The sequence below is a fragment of the Peromyscus eremicus genome, chromosome 8a, assembly GCF_949786415.1.
Source record: "Peromyscus eremicus chromosome 8a, PerEre_H2_v1, whole genome shotgun sequence".
NCBI lineage: Eukaryota > Metazoa > Chordata > Mammalia > Rodentia > Cricetidae > Peromyscus > Peromyscus eremicus.
The window spans coordinates 71,789,842-71,810,230 of NC_081423.1; the positions used below are offsets into that span (position 1 = coordinate 71,789,842).

At 52.1% G+C, this 20,389-nt stretch overlaps 1 protein-coding gene across 4 annotated transcripts in view; it reads right to left on the reverse strand.

Moving 5' to 3' along the window:
• Positions 1 to 2,396: 2,396 nt before the first annotated feature.
• Positions 2,397 to 20,389, reverse strand: part of Akap1 (A-kinase anchoring protein 1) — a 32,060-nt gene continuing 14,067 nt past the window's right edge. For 2 of the 4 annotated variants that reach the window (XM_059271498.1, XM_059271497.1), the window contains exons 2-11: positions 14,567 to 16,160; positions 11,695 to 11,828; positions 9,897 to 10,023; positions 9,294 to 9,421; positions 7,358 to 7,535; positions 5,230 to 5,380; positions 4,792 to 4,859; positions 3,322 to 3,395; positions 3,003 to 3,065; positions 2,397 to 2,561 (exon numbers count right to left, since the gene is read on the reverse strand). In XM_059271498.1, the coding sequence (XP_059127481.1) occupies positions 2,487 to 2,561; positions 3,003 to 3,065; positions 3,322 to 3,395; positions 4,792 to 4,859; positions 5,230 to 5,380; positions 7,358 to 7,535; positions 9,294 to 9,421; positions 9,897 to 10,023; positions 11,695 to 11,828; positions 14,567 to 16,133 (2,565 nt within the window). In that variant the 5' untranslated portion in view covers positions 16,134 to 16,160 and the 3' untranslated portion in view covers positions 2,397 to 2,486. Of the gene's footprint in view, positions 2,562 to 3,002; positions 3,066 to 3,321; positions 3,396 to 4,791; positions 4,860 to 5,229; positions 5,381 to 7,357; positions 7,536 to 9,293; positions 9,422 to 9,896; positions 10,024 to 11,694; positions 11,829 to 14,566; positions 16,161 to 20,389 lie in introns of those variants that run through there. The other 2 variants (XM_059271500.1, XR_009380701.1) reach the window with 2 other exon arrangements.

Genomic DNA, 20,389 nt, shown 5'->3' on the forward strand with positions numbered 1-20,389 from the left:
CAAGCAGGCTGAGCTAGAGCAGATCACATGACACACAAACCTCATCTTGGTGGCTTATGACAGTTGTTTCTCACTCCTACCTCCATCAAGGGTTAGCTAAGCGTGGCTGACACTGAGCAGGAGGAAAGTCTGAACTGCTCTTCTAACTATGGTCCCTGTGACACATGCCACCTCTACCTCCATCAGCCAGAAGGGGCCCTAAGTCCAAAAAGGGCTGAAGGGCACATTTTTGTTGTGGAGTGGACAGAATTCTTGGCAAGGGACACCCAGCTAACCAGAGTTGCCCAGACAAACAACACTGCCTGGCAGGTCAAGAAGACACACACATTCTCACACTGAAGGCTCTTCTGTCCTGACAACAAAAAAATCCAGACATAGTCTAAAGGGGAGTCAGATGAAAACTCAGGAGCAGATGTGTCAGACACAGGTGTGCAGTGAAGATCACAGCTGGATCAAAATACATTTTATGTTGACTTTATTATTAAAGGCATGTGGTGGTGGCACACACCTTTAGTCCCAGCATTTGAGAGGCAGATGGATCAGAGTTCAAGGCCAGCCTGGTCTACAGCGTGAGTTCCTGAGCAGCCAAGACTACAGAGAAACCCTGTCTTAAAAAACCAAAAAGAAAAAAAAAAAAATTCAGGGGGGTGGCTCTTGGAAAAGCACTCACCCTTTGGCTCACTGTGGGAAGTTCTCTATACCCATTGTGCCTAATCTTGTTTTACCTTAAGCCTATGATGGCTACAAGTGACTTCAGTTCTCAGCAGCTAGATGCTGATCCTGGGTAACCAAAGCTGTACTGGCTACAGCAATAACCCCAGAATCCAAGCTCTGCTGTAACCAGCCATACTGCCTGTCTCTTTGGGTTCAGGGGACACTAACCCCTGCATCGAACTGGAAGGAACTGTAGCATCGCAGCCCAGCCCTTCCATCCCCAGCAGTCAAGATCTCTTCTCCCATACGCTTCTGGCTCATGCTAAGATGTTCCTTGATGTAATCCCACTAGTAAGTCACAGGAGTCTCAGATGAGCTTGTCTGGAAAACTCCAGAAACCTGCTCCTTTGCAGAGTGACTGTTTAAGAGCACATGCCCTTCATGATTGGCCCTCCAACCTGCTTTCCCTCCCCAATTCCCAACCATGTCCTACGGAACCATCCTCCAATGATGAGACCTTAAGTTCTAAGAGCCCAAGAGTCTACCTCTCCCCACCCCCAGACCCTGCGGCTTTGGCCCAAGGAGCCTGTCAACACTCTGTCCATCCCAAGGGAAGCACTCTGATTCAGTCACAAGGACTCTGGAGCCCTGTGCCTCTCCATCCCCCACCTTCTGTATCCTCCCTTACACCAGACCCTGTACTCTCTGAATGCAGAAGTCAGAGGAAGCTTGGCCACCACCCAGAGGGGTAGGATGAAGAGGAAGAGCTGGCCAAAATGCCTTCCAAGATCATGCGGTCTTCTTTTATCAGAGTCTTCGGAGAGCCACAGCTGGACCCTCTACAGACCACACCACTCACAACCACCCCCCTCAGTCCCTACCCCCAAATCTTTGCCACAACGAAGAAAAATGGACTCAAAGATATAGTTTATACAATTCAAGATTTATGTAAGTCCAAGATACTTAAGTTATTCTTAAATTGCACAATGCTAAAGACAGTCTATAAAAGAGTCAAACACACCATTGCAAGATAATTCAACAAGTTTTTTTTTTTTTTAAATAAATGTGTACAGAAAAAAAAAATCCCCAAATGGCAACCTCCTCATCCAGCTTCCTGTCTGTGCACAGGAAGCCGCAGGAGCCCCTGGCTGGAGCAGCGGGGCAGCAGTCCCACTCTGTGGGATGGATTTTCTATTGCCGGGTGAAGAATGTGGAAGAGTTTTGAGTTCCCTTTGTTCTCCAGTGTGTCTTGTACAAAATATTACACTTTTAAACATATATTTACAGAGTTTGCACAAATAGAAAATGATTACAAATGACAACCAGGCTTGGCAAGGTACTAGTGCCCCTCCCCGACTCAGAGGTCAGGTGTGATGACTGCTCCATATTTACATCTATGTTTAAAAATTAGTCTGAGCTCCTAGACCCCTGGAGGAAGTATATAAAAACTGGCTAAACACCAACAATTCATCCATATGAGCTCTACAGGGATCGATAATAGTCAGTCCAGTCTCACTCCCTGAATAAAGATGGAATAGACCCTCTCAGCCAGCCCCACGCCCGCCTTGGCCTGCCTGCTGCAGCGTGTGGGGTTTGGGTGGAATGGGAACAGGACAACCTGGTGAAGAGACCTTCCTTCCAACAGCCTCCAGCTGGGCTAAGGCTTTGAAAAGAACCCACGGCTCCTCGGGGAGGAAGCGTCTTTTTCTACAGAACGGAGGAAAGAAGACTCGAGAACAATGTTTGTTACTCTGATGTTAAATCTCTGTCCTGAGTGCCAAGCCCAATCTAATACAGTGCAAAAAATCCTGGTGTAGCCCAGGGAGCCGAGGTCAGAGGTTGGCATAGTAGCTGTCCACCCACTGTGCAAGGCCTCGTTCCACCAGCGACCGGTTTATCAGCACCACCTGGAAACAGAGTGTTCGTGAGAGTTCTGCATGGCAGCTCGGGGCTAGGTCTAAGACAGCGTGGGTTCTCCTACCCAAGTTCCCAGTCATCAGCCAGGGAGCAGGTACAGGCAGGGCATGACTACAACAGGGTTCTTCCTTACATGCTGTTGCCACTTTGGCACAGGCTTCTAACAGCTTGAAGAAAGCTGAGCCTTGTCAGGAAGGACAGGGGCAATGGACAGAGATGCTGGAAGGTCTGGAGCTTGGCACTAGGGTACTAAGTGTTGGAAGAGGCTGTCCCCGAAGTTCCACGTCAACAGCACATCCAGCCTCTACCCACTCCATGCCACTATTCCCACCCGTGGAACCCAGTGTCCCCTGGTGGCCCTGGTCCACGATGCCAGAACAAGTTCCCCATTAGCACACTGAGAGCAGCTTGGTGGCAAGGGGCAGACTCACTTCATCTCCAACCACACTCCAGAGCTGAATCAGAGGAAGGCCGTTCGTACTGTAGCTTGTCACCTGGAGGGGCACGGGCAGAGAAAACATCTTAGGCTACACTGAGCATGACAAGTTCTACAGAGTGCTGGGGTTACAGGAGTGTGCCGGGCCTGGCTTCTGAATTTCTTCAAGCTTGCCAGTCACTCCAGGCTCATGAGCACAGGACCGAAGGAGTTTAAATGTGAGATCCCCAGAAGCCCAGACACTTGGCTGCCCTAGGTAGAAGCCTCTACTGCCGGCCCCTGGCTGGTCTGCCAGCCTCCTGCCCGGCACGTACCTGGGCCAGCAAGGCTGTGTTGCCTGTCATCTCGCTCATGGCTGCGTCTGCCTCGGCTGAAAAGTGCTCGTCATCTTGAAGGGGAGAAAAAGGGAAAGAGTGTTCAGATACCCGCTTGGGCCAAACAGTCATGTCACCTGCAGGCTGCTCCAGACGCTGCAGACTTCAGGACTGGTCTAGGAGAGCCATCTTGCCAGCACAGCCTATGCCTCTGTGACTTCCAGTGGGTGAACAGAGAAGCCCCGCCTGCACGCATACCCCAAGGCGCAGGGCAGACAGAAAAGCTGCCTTCGATACACGCGGGCCTCACTCCCACTTATCTGGGGGCCAGCTATGCTGAACAAGAGTGTGCACCTCCACCAAACCAGCGATGCCCCAGAAGACAGGAGGGCGTGTCCACTTTACAGGCAAAGGCTGATCCCCAGAGGCCAACCGGCTCCCACCATGGCACAGGCAGCATTCCAATCCTAACGGTTGGTTTGGTATAGGCAGCCGCCCTCTAACAGGCAGGACGCTGAGGTGCCTTCTACTGGGCTGGCTTATGAAAGTGATGTACAAGAACATGGCCAAGGCAGGAAGTGGCAGGGTGGGAGGCAGGAGCTGGCAAGGTGTGGTGGAAGAATCTTGTGATAAAGGAGGGCCTATTGGTGGGTCTGGCCAGATTGCTTAGGTGGACAGAATGGAGAAAGGCTGGCAAAAAAGGAGAGAAAGAAACAGAGAGCCTGCTAGTCTCCTGACAGGATGCTGGCTAGACTGTGATGTTTCTGTTTTACTTTTTTTTATAAGAGAGAGTCTTGTTGTCTATGTAGCTCAGGCTGGCCTCAAACTCACGGCAATCCCCCTGCTTTGGCCTGAGTACTAGGATTACAAGTATGGAGCGGCATGGCTCGCTACACTGTAGTGTGTCTACACAGCACAGGATCTGAAGGGGCTGCATGGGAGAGAGGCTGACGATTAAACAGCCTTTTACCGACGGCCAGAGCAGCTGTGAGCTGACCCCTTCCTACATCAGCACACATGTGGCTCTCACAGCGCCACCCCCTCCCTCATGCCAGAGGACAGGCAGGCCGAGGAACTCCAGCACTCTTCCTCCAGCAATGCTTCCGGTCTCAGAAACACAGGTCAGCACAGTCCCCAGCACGCTCTAAGGAGCGGTGACTGTACTGAGCAGCGTGCTGACCTCCGGCCTGGCTCTCTGGACCACATGCTGAAGTACCTCACTGGAGCCTCTCAAGCTGGCAGCTGGTAAGGTGCAAATCAGCAGATCCCAGATAAGGGCCACCGCAGTACTGGCTTCGCCTGGGGACTTGCTAGAAATCCAAGATCCTGGGCCTCAGTCTAGACCTACTCAACCAGAGGCTAACAGCGGCACCAACCATGCCGACGCAGGCTCCAGACGAGAAAGAGGAGGGATTCAAGAAAGCCCGGTGCCCAAGTGCCCAGCCCACAGTTAGAGGCCCTGCCTGGTACCTGACAGTGGGACCACACTGTCCAAAAGGACTTCTGCTCCTTGGAATGGCAGGGTCACAAAGTCAGACCTAGAAAGGCAAGAAAGGGATGAGCTGAACAGAGACCACCAGTATGTGAACTGACCTTCCACTCAGCACAGCCACCGACAAGGCAGGATGACGTGCACACCTAATGCAGGGTACCAGCTCCGGGCCTGACTCACAGGGACTTCCTTCACCAAAATCACCACTGATGCCTGACACTTGGGCCTTCCCCACAGACCGGCCTTCTAGTTGTGTGTAGCTGAGGCAGGCCATCGTGTTTCTTTACACCTGACTCTGCTAACACAAAGCTGGCAGCAGGGGAAGATTCCAGCCCCACCTGAAGCTGGGTAGAACTGAGCCATGCACCCCGTGTCATGCAGGGGTGACTTGTGACTGGCCAAGAAATCCCACTCACCTAATTTGCCGAAGCACGTCGACTTTCACCCTCTTATATCCACCATAGTCCACGTAGCGAATCTCCACCTCATTGGTCTCCTCATAGGAGGCCACTACTTGGGCTCGCCACCAGGCCCCGTCCGCACCAGGGGCAGCGCAGATAACCGTTACTGCAGGGCGGGAGGACAAGTGTGTGGAACACGTCTGGCCTAGGGCAGGGCTGTGAGGGCTACCCTGGTCATTGCTCCCCATCTTCCCACATGGTCAGAGGCATGCATTTCCATGGGCAGTGGACAGGGACAATAGGAATCCTCCACAAAACCTCTCCCAGAGCTCAAGACGAACAAAGGAAAACCCAGAACACGGGAAATCCAGCTTAACATAGTCCCAAAGCTGCCCAACCCAGAGGGGCCTTCAGTTTAGAGCCGTGACTCTGAAATCTGCTGCAGCCTGAAAGTAGCACATGGACCAAAAGAAGCCACATAAAACATAGAACTCGCAAACAGGGTGAGGGCCTGCCTTCTGTGTGTCGGTGCACGCATCTGTCATTCCTCCAACACTGTGCCTTTTTGTTTATTGTTGTTTTTGAAATGATGGATGGCCAGTGAACCCTGGGATTCTGCCTATCTCTGCCTCCCTAGTACTGGGATCACACGCATACACGCATATGCACGCACACACGCACGCACGCACAGATATATCTTTTTTTTTTAACTTTTTTTTTTTTTTTTGGTTTTTCGAGACAGGGTTTCTCTGTGTAGCTTTGCGCCTTTCCTGGAACTCACTTGGTAGCCCAGGCTGGCCTCGAACTCACAGAGATCCGCCTGGCTCTGCCTCCCGAGTGCTGGGATTAAAGGCGTGCGCCACCACCGCCCGGCCCAGATATATCTTTTTAATAGGGGAAATCAAACTCATCCTGTGGAAAGCATTTCACTGAGTTACCTCCCCAGCCCCGGTGCCTAAGGAAAAGTCCCCAAGGAATCAAGAACTGCCAAACACAGCAGAGCTCAATGGGCCAGTGCCTAGAGTCTGGTCTAGGCCAGTACCTAGAGTCTGGTCTAGGCCAGTCCACAACCACTCTGATGGAAAGCCTGCCCAGAAGAACATCCTAGGTCTGTAGCTCACACCATCCAGCCTCTGCCTCAGGATATAGTGTCCCCAGGCAGCCATTGAGCTGGGCAGCCACGGGAGAAGGGTCACAACAGTACCCCAGCACCTCCAGCAGCCGATTACACTGGTCCTGATCCAGACAGTGATGCCCTGGTGCAGCCACCCTTGGGCAGTGAAGAATCTGATGACAATTAACCCTCATTCTTCCAAAAGGGGGGCAAACAAAACTGCTACAGAGAACGTCAAAATTTTCTTCACGCCTCAAAGCCTGTGAGGAGACTGAGAAGAAGGTTCTGACATTTAGTCCCATCCCCTCCACTGAGAAAGCAACAAAGGTAACGGGTTACCCAGTGTTGTCTGCTCAAGTCCCTCCGTTTCAGAGACGTTCCCTCACCTGTCATGTGGTGACATCAACCACCGCACAGGCGACAAGTACATACCCAAAGTGCTCTACATGACAGACTACTATCACTCTCCTGCCTGGTGGGTGAGCCTGGGTAGCACTGGGTATCACGCCACTTACAAGACACAAAGCCCAGGCTGGAGAGATGGCTCAGTGGTTAGGAGCACTGGCTGTTCTTGCAGAGGACCTGGGTTTGATTCCTAGTACCCACATGGTGACTCACAACCATCCATAACTACAGTTCCAGGGGACCTGAAGCCCTCTTCTGGTCTCCATGGGCACCATGCACACATGTGGTACACATACACACATGCAGGCAAAATACTTACATATAAAACAAATAAATGTAATTTTAAAAATTAAAAAGAAGACAAAGTGTCAGGGCTATGATCTGAGTCCCCCAGAAAAACGCCACTCCAATGCTACGGCTTTGGTCAGTGGAAACGCTCGCTAGCCAGAAAGCTCAACCCGGCACGATTCTATGACAATGTAAGAACTCGGGGATGCTGTCATTCGAGGGAGTCCCCAACAGTCTTCTGGTCCAGACTGAGTGCGGATGGGCAGCCCAGCTGGCCTACATGTCTTGACCTGACTGGAACCCAGACCGCTCCTTGACTCTCTAGGCAGCACTTACTTTCCACTGGGGTGGGCAAGGTGGGGATTCCAGGCTGAGAGTAACAGAGGTACATCTGCTGGTCCAGGCTGCGCAGCGCATGGAAGGTGGGGTGTGTGTGCTGCTGTACAAACAGGTGCCCTGCGTTGACCTGGTTGACCACAATGACTTCCACGGTGATACCATCGGGCAGCATGAGCTGGAGGAGGAAGAGGCAGCCAGTACTGTATCAGTTCTTCTCATGTTTGGGATTTGCCCAAGGCCCCAGGGCAAGTCTATGGATGGACACAGCCATCACTAACAATATGGCACCCAGTTCTGGAGGCTGTTGGCTGTAATACCGAGACCTGCCATTAGGGGCAGCCTCACCTCAGGATCGGATAGGGAGACCCCCTAGTCCAAACTAGGCAGCTAGAGGCCGACTGTATATGTAGTGCTGGATCTGAAGATCCAGAGGTCCACAGCTGGGCAAGGGTCCATCCCCTGGAGCATGTCTGCCTTCCCTCCCCCCAACTTCTTTCGATGAGTCTGTAAGACTCAAGGAAGGTAAATATGGGGGTGAGCAGCTTGCTCAGGACATGCCTGAGCACACTGGGTGGGCAGCCTCAGACCCCTTCAGAGCTTCCTGCCTGAAAGCACGTCTCTGTCTCTGAAGAGCAAGTGGCAGCCTCAGTACAGGTCTGCTAAGGTCTGCAGAGCTGATGTCCCATTTACTCTGTGCCCTCTACTTGGCCCCTAGGTCATACTCCCTCCACCCTCACAGGTGTCCCCTCATCTCTTGGCTTTGGGTGGGGGGCCTGTATGTGTGCTCAGCTGCTAAGGCCTCAGGTGAAAGGTCCTAGCAGAGGTCATGGGGGTCTCTAAAAGGCTTGTGCTCCAGTACCATTTTCCCCTTGGCATTTTACCATGTTAAGTTATAGGTAGCAAAGCAGGGTTCTGCACCCTGGAGGATCTGGATTGCACCTTCAAGACTGGTGGCCCCAAGAACTTCCTTTGACTTCTATGGGTCCCCAGCCCTGCTGACTTCAAAGCACCTAGAGTCTCACTGAGCAAGCAGAACACAAGGAAAGGCAACCACCTACACTAGCTACTCCATTGTTTAAGAAGAGAGGCTACCGCAAGGCCCCTGGGAAAACCGCTAATTCAGGCATAAAGCATGGAGTGGGGCCCAGCACACTCCCAAATGCCCACAGTGAAAGAAAGAAACACCCCGTCCACCCCCACTACCGCACAAGGATCTCTGGTGGGGGACCACAGCTGAAACACCTACTGTCCTAAGCAAAACCCAAAGAGGCAATGTGCCTGAAGCAGCTTGTCAGCCCAGCTGTGGAATGCAGTGAAGAGTCTGTGGCAACAGAACTCTGTGCGTCTACTCCCAAGGACAAAAGGCCTAACTGAGGGTCCAAGGCATGCCTGCTCACTGCTCTGGAGACATGAGCTTCTCTTCTGCTAAATTCTAGGGCTTCCAGCCTGGGGACTCTGCATTTACCAATTACACTCCAGGCAGTTCTTGGGGAGATGGAAGAGGAGGGAATCCTTCACCAGGGCCACTATTCAGCTCAGCTGACTAGAAAAAATGTTAACGACCCACCTAAGTCTCACCAAAATCTTTCTCAGCAGATCCTACCCAAGGCCTCTGGTGCTGGGCAGTGACTCTAGGTACAGCCCCAGCTTTTTAGAAGCCCATACTCAGTCTCCTGGCTCAGTTCTCTTTAGGCAAATGCCTAGAAAAAAAGCAAGCATGACCAAGTGGCAGGAATATATAGTCCTCCCAGTGTGGGGTCAAGAGGCCCTGGCCCCTTGCCATTGTCCATCCTGTCTTCAGAGAACATGCCGGTCGGCAACAGAGCCGAGAATGCACACACCGTGGGCCTCTTGGCCCACACACTAACAGCCTCTCTACTGGGATAAGTTTAGGGGAGGGGACAAGAAGTAGGATCCTGGCGAGCATGCTCACCCAAGACGTCATCGGCAGGGAAGGCAGCGCCAGCGAAGGCAGTGGTGGAGCATAGATATTGGTGAGGTTCAGTTCCTTAAACTTCTTCCCGATCAAGTTCAGAGCTTTGTCTACATGATGCTGAGAGCCTAAGGGCAAGGGACAGGACACACAGGCACTGTAAGAGAAAAGGAACAGCAAACACAGATCCACCCACATGCCACTCCACAGGATTCTCACGGGCCAAACACTTGGCTTTGCTTTAGGAATCAAGTTTAAACCCACCCCCTTTGCCGACCTGACCCATGCTCTGAACACAAAGCAGCTGCCAGATGGGAAAGGCACGGATGGCTTTGGCCAGAAGGTTCCTGTGCTGTGAGGAAAACGTGGGTGACAGACACTGTGCCCCAGTACCCTGGCCCTGTCTATTGAGCACCCATCCTTATCCTGGCCAGACAGAGGGGGTGCAGAGGGACAGGGTCCTGCAAGCAAGCCCCTGAACTGGAGGAGCCTGAAGGGAAGACACCCAGGGTGCCCTCTACCGAGAAGTCTGCAGTGTCTGTTCAGAGGCTACCATTCCAAATGGACAATTGCAACGTAAGCACAGGGTGGCACACCACTGACCTTCTATGTGGCAGATCTGGATATTCTGGGTGTAAGGCAGGGTGGAGATGTAGATCTTGGCACCAGATGTCTGCTTCAGAAAACTCACGTACCGACCCTGCTTGCCAATCAGTCGACCCACTAAGTGCTTCCAGGGAGAGAAAGAGAGAGAGAGAGATGAAGGAAACGGGAAGCCAACTCCTTGCTCGCTGCCCAAAGACCTAGACTTGTTTTGTGTAAAGTCAAGCTCACACTGTTGGTGTCAGCATTTATTTTTCAGGACTGTTCTAAGCACTTAGGTTCAGTCACAGAACCGACGGAATAGACAACTTGATCATTTTACACATGAAGAGAAATAAGCCGGGACATGGTCTGGGGCCACCCAGACCACACAGCTGCTAAGCAGCTGAAGGGTAGTCTGGCCCGGGACTCAGCGTCTCATCCCAACCATGTGGGCGAGACCCAGAACATTAAAGCAGTATCCCTCCTACACACGCGCATGGGCGCACACACACACACACGCGCACTCTCTCTCTAAGTTTCACTGCTAGAAGGGTCAACTCCAATTTCTCATATCCCTGTCCCTTTAGTTCACTAGTAGCCACAGACAAAGAAACGGGTTGGACAATGAAAGCCTGAGGACACTCAGGTCCGTCCACCGTCCCCGTCCCACCCCACCCCCCCCACCCCACCCCGCCAAGGGACAGCATGTACAAGGGCCTAGTGCACCAGAGTTCAAGGCAAACAGAAGACGCCAGACTTAAGCATGATGTAAGACAAGCTCCACAGCAATTCTAAACAACCCCAGCCCTGGAGGGTGGCAAGGGACCCGGTCCCTACTCATCCAGAGCCTGACTCACCATGCCCTCTGTGACCACTGAGAGCAGAATTGCTAACAAGGTCACTGGAGAAGAAAACTACTACGGGAGCCAGCAGCCTGGGGTCAGCACAGGAGTCTTGACCCAAAGTTCAGACTGAGCCAGGTCTCCAGCTCAAGCATGGAGCCAAGTGCCCTGGAGTAAGCAGTCTGCCAATTACTACTGAGCCCCAGTGATAAACACTAATAAGTTAGGTTCTAACAGCAGGGGGCTAGAAACCACTCGGGCACTAGGGACCAGGGAAGCAGCAGACATTCAATGAATAATGCAGTTAAAACTGTAAAGACCGGCACGGGAAAATGAAATTGTTAAATATTTAGAAGTATTAATTAAAACACCACAGTCTTGGCTTTAACAATCACGGAGTGTGAGGTGAGAGGGACGAGCATGCTCACAGCTGCTCCCAGGCGGAGCTAGAGCTGCCCGCCTCTGCTTCTGTTTCTAGGCGTGCCGTTGTCTACAGCAGTTTAAGCTCTCCACAGTTGTCTAGGACACTTTACAGTGCAGAGCTGGGATGGGGTCTGATGCCCAGTCCTCAGGCTGACGGTTGCTAGCATTTCTAAGAAGATCTGAGTCGCAGCCCACACAGGGGAGCCTGGGGGACTAGCCAAGCATGTGGGTGAGGGAAGAATGAAGTTGGGTGGCCTGCCCCGCAGCTTCCCAGCCTGGCCCATCTAACTCACTGGCCTTTTTTTTTTTTTTTTTTTTTAAAGATTTATTTATTTATTTTGTACACAGAAGAGAGCACCAGATCTCATTACAGATGGTTGTGAGCCACCATGTGGGTGCTGGGAATTGAACTCAGGACCTCTTGAAGAGCAGTCAGTGCTCTTAACCTCTGAGCCATCTCTCCAGACCCTCACTGGTCTTCTTTAAACCTGGCATTATGGGAACTTTGACTTCCCACAGAATCCGGCCTAAAGGAATGTCACCACCCTTACCTTTGGCACCTCAATCTCCCAGATGATGAGGTCAACCTTCTTAGGGTTGGAGCTTGCCTGGACATTCTCGAGGCTGTCAGGCTTCGTAAGACCACAGCAGCTATCCACTGAATCCATGCTGTTCCCGTCAGAACCTGCAGGGGAGGAAGCGGTATACACACACACACACACACACACAGAGACTCCAGCTCAGCCCTGACTATCACAGCTTCCCAAGTCCACAATACTGGAAGGCCCTGCACACACACCCCTCTGCAAGCCTGGCAAACAGCACTCAGCTCACAGAAGAGAAGGCTCAGTAAAACCCAATGAAGGGAGGCCTAGGGTACCCACACACCTAATTTTAGCCTGTCACTTAGCGGTCCTGCGTGCTTATTTGGCAGCCGTGACTAGCCACAGCTGCTGGGACAGACACACACGTAGTAAGCAAGGGAGAGACAGACTCTCCGCCCACGGAGAGGCGGATGCAGGGTATGGTGGGGAGGGGAGCTAACAAGATGACCACAGTCCCAGGAGTGTCACAACCATCCTGCTCTCTTTCCAAATGTGCCAGCCTCCCAGACCAAGGGTCTCTAGTCTCCAAGGCCTCAGGCCCCAGGCTGGGGGCACGGGGAAGGGGTAGGTGGGCAGTCACAGTGATAGCCTACTGAGGGCCCCATTCTCGGTTCTAATCAGGGCCCACTGGTCTTGGCTGGGTGTGGACAAAGGCTGGTGGGCTTCCTCCCTTCCCCACTGGGCTTGGCTTGTGAAGCTCTGATTATGGGATGGCTCAAACAGCCCTCGGAAAGTGAGACAAACCAAAGCTCATTATTCCAAGAGGACAGTGGGGAATGTGAGTCTGGCACCAACTTAGGCCGTTCAACTCTTCCCTAGGACGTGACTAAAGAACCCCTGCAAACAAGGAACAGGAGAACAGGAAGACCAAACAAGCACCAGGGACCAGCCAGGGCAAGTGAAGAATCTCCGCTCTGGCTGAGATACCAACTTAATGGCCTGAACTGGATCACTCCTGAGAGCCAACTAATTAGGCTATTTTCCACCTGGTTTCCCCAAACTCAGGACATAACACTTTTCCAAGCAATCCATATCTGTCTGGATATAAAAGACTAAGGCCTAATCGAACTCTCCACCCCTAGGCGAAGAGTCACCTCCAAAGTGGCGCCCCTCAACACTGGGCTTTGGGCAAAGACCCCACCCACCCACCTACGCACCCAAGAAAGCTGCTTGGCCAGCTTTCTGGAAGCAAATCAGGCTGGTTGGGGTTTGACTGCCACACTGCCCTGGCCTCTGTCCAAGAGAGCTGGACTGGCTAATACCTGCTAACATCTCAATGGATCCCAGGAGTAACTCAGAACCATACCAGGCCTTCAGCAGGCTGCATTCACTGACCAGTTTCCAGCTCCCTCAGCCAGGCAGTCCTGTTCCCGTCTCCCCTGAGCTTCAGCCTAGGGGAAGTGCCCAAAGTAGGGTCAAGGCTAACCTGAGAACACCAGTGCTGCTCACCCACCTACTTAACTAGTTCCTATCCTCAGGCTATGACCAACGGGCCACCCTGAGCCTCCCACCCATTTATTATGGTCTCAGAAGCCACAAGGCATCTGCACGGCTACTATACTCTGTCCAGAGCTGGAACAAGGCTGAGGGGTTCATTCGTTACAGTAACAGGCATCAGGCAAATGGAAACTCCTTTATTCTTGAGATGTTTTTTAAAAACCTTCCCTTTTGCCCATTTTAAGATGCAAATTTTTTTCTTAACATTTTAGCACTCCAGCATTAGGATGTAGCTTATAGTGTCTGGCCTCCCACAGTTACAATGTGCAGAATTTGCTTTCTTTTAGATGTATGTAAAATCATTATGGTCTCGATCAACAGTATCTTAGGGTGACAAAATCCAAGGTGTGGTGCCCCCCAGATTCTAATGAAAGTAGTAAAACACCCGAGAAAAATGCCCAAACTTCCCTGGATGAAACTGAATGGTTGGGAATGCTCCAGGACAAACAAGCCATGAGCCCCTTGGAAGTCACTGGGAGATAATCAATACCCCTGGGGGCTGTAGAGCAGGGTCAGGAGCTGCTGACCTGTAAGTTAGCGGTCTCAACTGTCTACGCTGGGCTCAGCACTCGAAAAACCCAGTGCACCCTTCGTTACCAAAGTGCCCTCTTTCCCGGGGTGGAGCTGCAACTGCACAGAAAAAGGATGGCTGAGGCTCTGCAGAGGAGGAGGGCACAGCAACAGCCACAGCAGCGCGCCCCCGCCAGTGCTCGGAGCCGCGGAGCTGCGGTGCTCGGAGCCGCGGAGCTCTGAGCCGCGGTTCTCGGAGCCGCGGTGCTCGGAGGCGCGGTGCCCGGAGCTGCGGTGCCCGGAGCCGCGGCGCCCGGAGCCGCGGCTGTCCTGGGGAACTTACCCTGCCAGGGCTTCTGGAGGAGAGCAGGTGGAGACACGGAACAAGCACGTGAGTAAAGGAAGTCAACCATGAAGAGATGCTCACCCATCCCCTGGCACTTGGGAGATACCATCAAGGGGGCCTCATGCCCAAAGGCCCACCAAAGAGTGGGTGTCCAAAAGAGAAGCCGACACTAAGGCTGACTAGTGGACCCCACAGTCTGGTCCCTTCTAAAGGGTGGGGGTTTCCCTGGCTAGTGAACCCATGGACAACTCTCATAGCCTTGGGGTCTCGTGGTCACCTGACTTCTTGGGTACCCACCAGCTACCTGAGGTGCCTAGTTGTGCAGGTGGCTGGATAGCAGAGTTGGGGATGCGCAGCATCGTTCCGTGGCACCAGTGGCAGAAGGGAAGGGTGGCCAGTAGTTTTTGCCTAGCAAATAATGGGAGCCCTCCCAGATTCACCAGGAAAGCACCAAGACCCTCCTACCTCCTGAGTGATCTGCTTCTGCATCCATGGTCCATCCATCCTCAGTCCCCAAGTCTGAGAACTCCCCCTTCAGCACCCCATTGCTGAAGGGCTCAGTACTGTCTGGCAGTGGTGGGGTGATACCTTTGCCTCCAGGGCTTGAGATGGTCTCTGTGCAAGAGTCTTCAAGCCCCGAAGTACTCAAAGAATCCGAGCACGGCCCCGAGGAGGTCACTGAAAGGACACTCTGCCTGTTGTTGGACATACAGGTGACGAAAGTGTCATCTCCTCCCGGGGAACTTGCCCCATCCAGAGACTGTCTCAGGCGGGTAACTGGTGATGGGCAGGGGGCCAGGGAGATGTGGTGTGCAGAGATCTTTGGCTTCTGGTCCTTGGTGGGGCTCGGCAGAGGGCTGCTAAGACAGCTCACGTAGGTCTTTGGTGGCAGGGCTTCTGCTAATGGGCTGGCAGCGGCACCTGCTGTAGTGGAAACAGGATCTGGGGGGTCTTGTCCCAGGCCAGTTTCCTGGATGGCTGGGACACAGGTCTCCTTCAGCTCCTGGGGCCGAGTGGCCGAGGTGGGATGTACTTGTGCCATAGTCTTGCCCATCGTGGTGGCCCGCATCTCTTCAGTCGCTTCCAAGATCACCTGGGAGATAATCTGGAAAGCAGCCTGTTCAATCTCATCATTTTTAGGCAAGGTCTCCTCTTTGACCTGTTCTCTAGGCAGGTCTCTGTCCCAAGTATCACTACCTCTGACCTGGGCTTCCAACGCGTGCTCATCCTTAACCAGCTCTGAGTGAACTGGCTCCACAAAGCTACTTGGCAACTTCCCGACGATACCATATTCTTTCTTCTTTGCAAGCTCAGCCACCTGTGGGGAGCCATTGCTCAGCTCCTCTCCCGCTCCTCCCCAGGGGGCCAGGCTTGGAATCTCACTTTTCTCCACTTCTGAGCCATGCTCCTGGGACAACGGGCCTTCCTCGGGTACATTTTCCCCCAACACCGCGTCTCCATTCCCCTCGACTCCGCCTGTCTCTCTTGCTTTCTCTCCAGAGGCTGTGCACTGGCCGAGCCAGGCCCTTCCAGGTGTTTTGCCCAAAGCAGACTCCTGCTTACATCCTTCCGCTGCTTCAAAGGGGAAGGGCACATCTTTTGGGAGAAGGGGGCATCCGAGAGGAATAGATTTGGCTTCGTCCCCCATCAGGGAGAGTTCCACCTTTGAACTGTCATCTCTACATGGCTGCGACCTTGTGTCTATGTTGCTGGGGAGGCTGCCTGAGGACTCTGATCTTCGGCGAACCTGACGTGGCCTTGGCAAGGCTGGGGGTTCTGTTGAAGACTTGCCCATAGAGAGCTGTTCCATTTCTGGAGGCTGTGTAACAGTGAGGGGCACACACAGGACTTTAGGACAGGCCTCTTCACTGAGGAGTTGGTCCTTGATGGCAGGGCCAACCTTCAGTGTCTCCACCTGCTTATCATTGCTGCTGAGTCGATCTTTTTTACGAGAGAAAAACCACCACCAGCCAAGGAGCGCTAGCATTCCAGGCAATGCCAAGGGGAAGAGTGAACGGAACTGGATTGCCATCTTGGAGGCGAGGTGAAGAAGCTATGCCTAGGGAGAGTGAGGAGAGGAAAAGAGGTGTTACAGAAGCCAATTAAGCAGTACAGGAGGCTGGGCATGGTGGTGCACCCCTTTAATCCCAGCACTTGGGAAGCAGCAGCAGTCAGATCTCTGTGGATTCAAGGCCAGCCTGGTCTACATAGTGAGTTCCAGATGAGCCACAGCTACATAGTAAGATTCTGTTTCAAAAAACAAAAATGTTCTGGTGGAAGCTCCACCTCAGCCCTGGCACCCATCTACCCAGAGTCTGGAATGTTCTGTGGACGCTCCACCTCAGTAACCTCCCCCATCCATATACCCAAAGATTCTGGAATGTTCTGGTGGAAGCTCCACCTCAGCACCCTCCCCCATCTCTCCCCAAACCCTGCCTCATCTCAGAAAGCCCACCAAACACAGCTCCCGAGAGATGCTCAGAATCACTCCCACAGGGTACTAAACTGCCCCCCCCCCCCCGAAAACAGACACGTGGTTTTTTGGTCTCTCTTCCCATCTCTCTGAGGGGCCGGAAAATCATCTGGGAGCATTTTATCCATTAAACCTGGGCTTTTTCTAATTTGATTTGATTTGGTCTGATTTGGATTGCTGCATTGGCATAGAGGCTTATTGGGGTGCAGAAATTTTTCAAAAGCAAGCAAACAAAACCCACTAGGGTGTGGGTACTGTACACTTACAACCAACTGACGGCACGCTGATGCAGTGACTGGCTCTAATGTTCAGCAGAGGCTGGGAACGCTAGTCTAGGACTATTGTTTCTTCAAGTGTGGTCTACAGGCCAGTTGCTACCCACACCCCAGAACCTGCTAGAAGTGCAGCCCTACTGAACCACATCTGTACTTTAACAAGATCTAGGCACACTCCGGTTAGGAGGAATGCTTGAGACTAGGAGACCTAGCTACCCGCAAATGAAGGGGATGATGGGAGTGCAGGGAAAGAGGTCACTGCAGAAAGCCCTTCCAGCTGTAAAGATGGACCTCTAAAGGCAAAGCAAGGAGACTGCAAAATGCAGAGTAGGGCTGAGCAGTGGCCAGGACTCAGGTGACTTGTAAACATCCCTCTGTGTGGAAAACTTCCATGACGGTACCTGTGGCTTCAGATTCAAACAGCTCAATCTTGTATCATTTCATCCTCAACCTACCCATCCACCCTCGTTTGGAACCTATCACTACCTGGGTGACTAAATAACTCAGTGTAACACAGCTGAGGAATGGGAACCTACTTCCATCTTACTTGCCAGTTAATCCACAAGGGAAGATGTGCGGTGTGAGCCAAGAAAAAGGGAAGTTCATACTACCTTTTCAGAGCGTTAGTAACAGCCGGGGAAACATAAGCATACCCACCCTATGATCCACCTACAAACAACATAAAGCAAATAGGCCTGTGAACAGGCAGAGGCTCTTGAGAACCCCCACCAAGGTTACTGGTGGAGACCAAGTTGGAGCCAGCCCTTTCCAGAGCAATGACTGCTAGATACACAGTAGGGTCGGTCAATCCTCAGTGGCTGTGCCGCTGTTACAGAAACTGTGCACGGACAGAAAACACTGCAATGAAGAAAACTGACTCAGACTAAGGCTGCAGCTGGAGGAGAAGGGCTGTCTCTGCAAACTGATTTTGCACAATGCAACTGTGAACTCATTACTAGTGTGGTCTTTTTAGTAGATTTGCTACAACTTCTATCTACAAACAGAAAGCACTCTATATTCATGGTTTTCCAACTTGGATCCACATATTGTTGAGTTTCAAACCTGGGACAAAGGCTGAGTGCCTATTAAACATATCAAAGCAGACCTGGCCGCCAGGTTCTCGCAGCATCCCTCAGTGCTTACCTGTTACAGTGTATGGATGGCACAGCACACCCAGTACCCTGAACTCTCCAGTCCAGGGGCTGGGCTGCCCTTCCCCCAGAGGCTCTTCCCTATATAATCCAGACATTTTGGTTACCCTCCCCTCCTGTATCTATGGTCTCCTGGCTGCTGCATCTAGTTCCCCTCTCCTCCCACATGGCCCAGCCCAGCCTGGTCATGTCCACTCTGGACTCTTTAGATGTCCCTGCCTCTACCGACACTTTCCCTTTTATCTACAACAAACTTTTTCCTCCACCACACCTAGGAACAAGTCTTTGTATTCCTTTTCATTCACATATATCACTGAGGAAGCTTTTTAAAGATTTATTTTATGTGTTTTAAGTGTTTTGCCTGAATGTATGTATGTATGTATGTATGTATGTGTGCCTGATGCCCTCGGAGGTCAGAAGAGGGCACCAGATCCCTTGGAACTGGACTCATGGGTGGTTGTGAGCCACCTGTGGGTGCTAGGAACCAAGCTCAGGCCCCTACAAGAGCAGCAAGTGCTCTTGAGCATTGAGCCATCTTTCCAGTTCCCTCACAGAGGAAGTTTTTACTTTATTGGCAACCCGGGCTGGCTTCAGACTTTCAATTCTTCGGCTTAAGCCTCTAGACTACTACGATTATCACTGGGGTTACAAGTGTGAGCCACCACACCCAGATGCAAGGAAGCTTTCCAGAGCCTGAGGCCAAGGTGGCACCCAAACCAATCAAATCAGAATCTGAGGGGGAAGAGTCAATACCAGGTTGTCTGGTTTTAAACCCACGTGATCCTAGTATTTAGTCAGGTTTGAGATCATTGTAACATCTTCCACACACTCAAAAACCAGCAGCAAAGTGAGGTTCCCTGGATCCACGCTCAGTGTCATTCATATAAAGGAATAAAAGTAACAAGAGTGTTAGGACTGAAATGGTGTACTTGGAACAGCCTAGAGCCAGGAAAGCACATGCTGACAGGAAGTGGCACTGACAGGAAGTGGCACTGGAATCTGAACACAGCCATACCTTTCTATGTCTCACTCCTTGCTAACTAGGAAATCCCTTCCCAGCAGGACTCACATTTTTAATTCCTTCAGAATTCTAGAGGTTCTCTGGCCTCAGGAAAAAGACTCGGTGGAATGGGAAAGACACTCAGAGAGCAGCTATCCCTCTAACACAGAGAAAGCCAAGACCAAGGTCATGATGTGTGTGTGTGATGGATAGCTTGGTACCTAAGACAAAAATGGCTTCCAGTCCAGTTGGGAGGAGCTCTGCCCCCTTTGAAACTAAACTGATGCCCACAGTCCCACCCTCTACCTCAGTTATAGGTCACCCCACTCATCTCCTCAAACCCCAGAAGCTAGCTACACCACAATAAGGAAAGGCCCAACAGCATGCCTTCCAATCTAGCTTTAGTCCGGCACCTGGCTGATCCACACTCTGCCCAAGGCCCAGGCCAATCATGGCAATGGCTTCCTTCATCACTTCACTAGCTGTCCCTATCCTACCTCAGAATGCCCAGGACCAGCACCTTCCTGATGCTCTGAGCTTATCACTACCACTGCCTACCTAAGGCTCCCTCCCTGCTGGACTAGTTCCCAGAGATTGAGGCTCCAAGCTTCAACCCTACCCAGGACAGAGAAGTCTGCTGTGCGACTTCAGCTGAAAGTACAGCCCAGGAAACCAGGTGTGGTGACATTTCCCATCCAGTCTCCCTCTCTTGTGCCAGCCAGCCTCCTAGGCGGTACTGAACACTGCTAATACAATGAATAGAAGAGATTCACAACACCCACCGTTCCATAGCCCAATCTGGGCTGGGGCCAGAGACGCACTGCTGGGCGAGGGGGGTTGAGTGCTCAGGACAAAGTCCCTCTCTCCAGAGCTGTTTCCAGGCAAAGACCAAAGATGTGTGAGGGAGTTCCCCCAAGAGCCCTATAGAGAGCAGGGTTTATTTGTCTCCTACTTCCAAGACAGTGGGTGGGACAGCAGCTATTCTCTACAAGGATAAAGGCTCTGGGATCAGGAGCTACACACCCAAAGGCCTTGAATGCAACCTACCAAACCTAACTGTCTTTTCAAATGTCTGGTAGCAGGAGGCACCCACAGGGGGCTCTCCAAGGCAACTGATGCCCCTCCACCAACTCCACTTCCTACCAATCAAGAAAGTAGGCCCTCTCTTCCTCACTGCCAGCCAGTCTCATGTCAGTCAAACAGCCTTCTTGGGAATTTTTAAGAAGCCACTCCCCACCCCCACCCCCAATTTACATGGTCTGACAAGTCTGTAAGGGGTGACACATTTAAAAAAAAAAAGAGGTAACAAGATATGCCAACCTTCCCTGACAGTCCAAGTAGAACTGCTGTGCATGAACCTGCATGCATTTGTACATACACACACACACA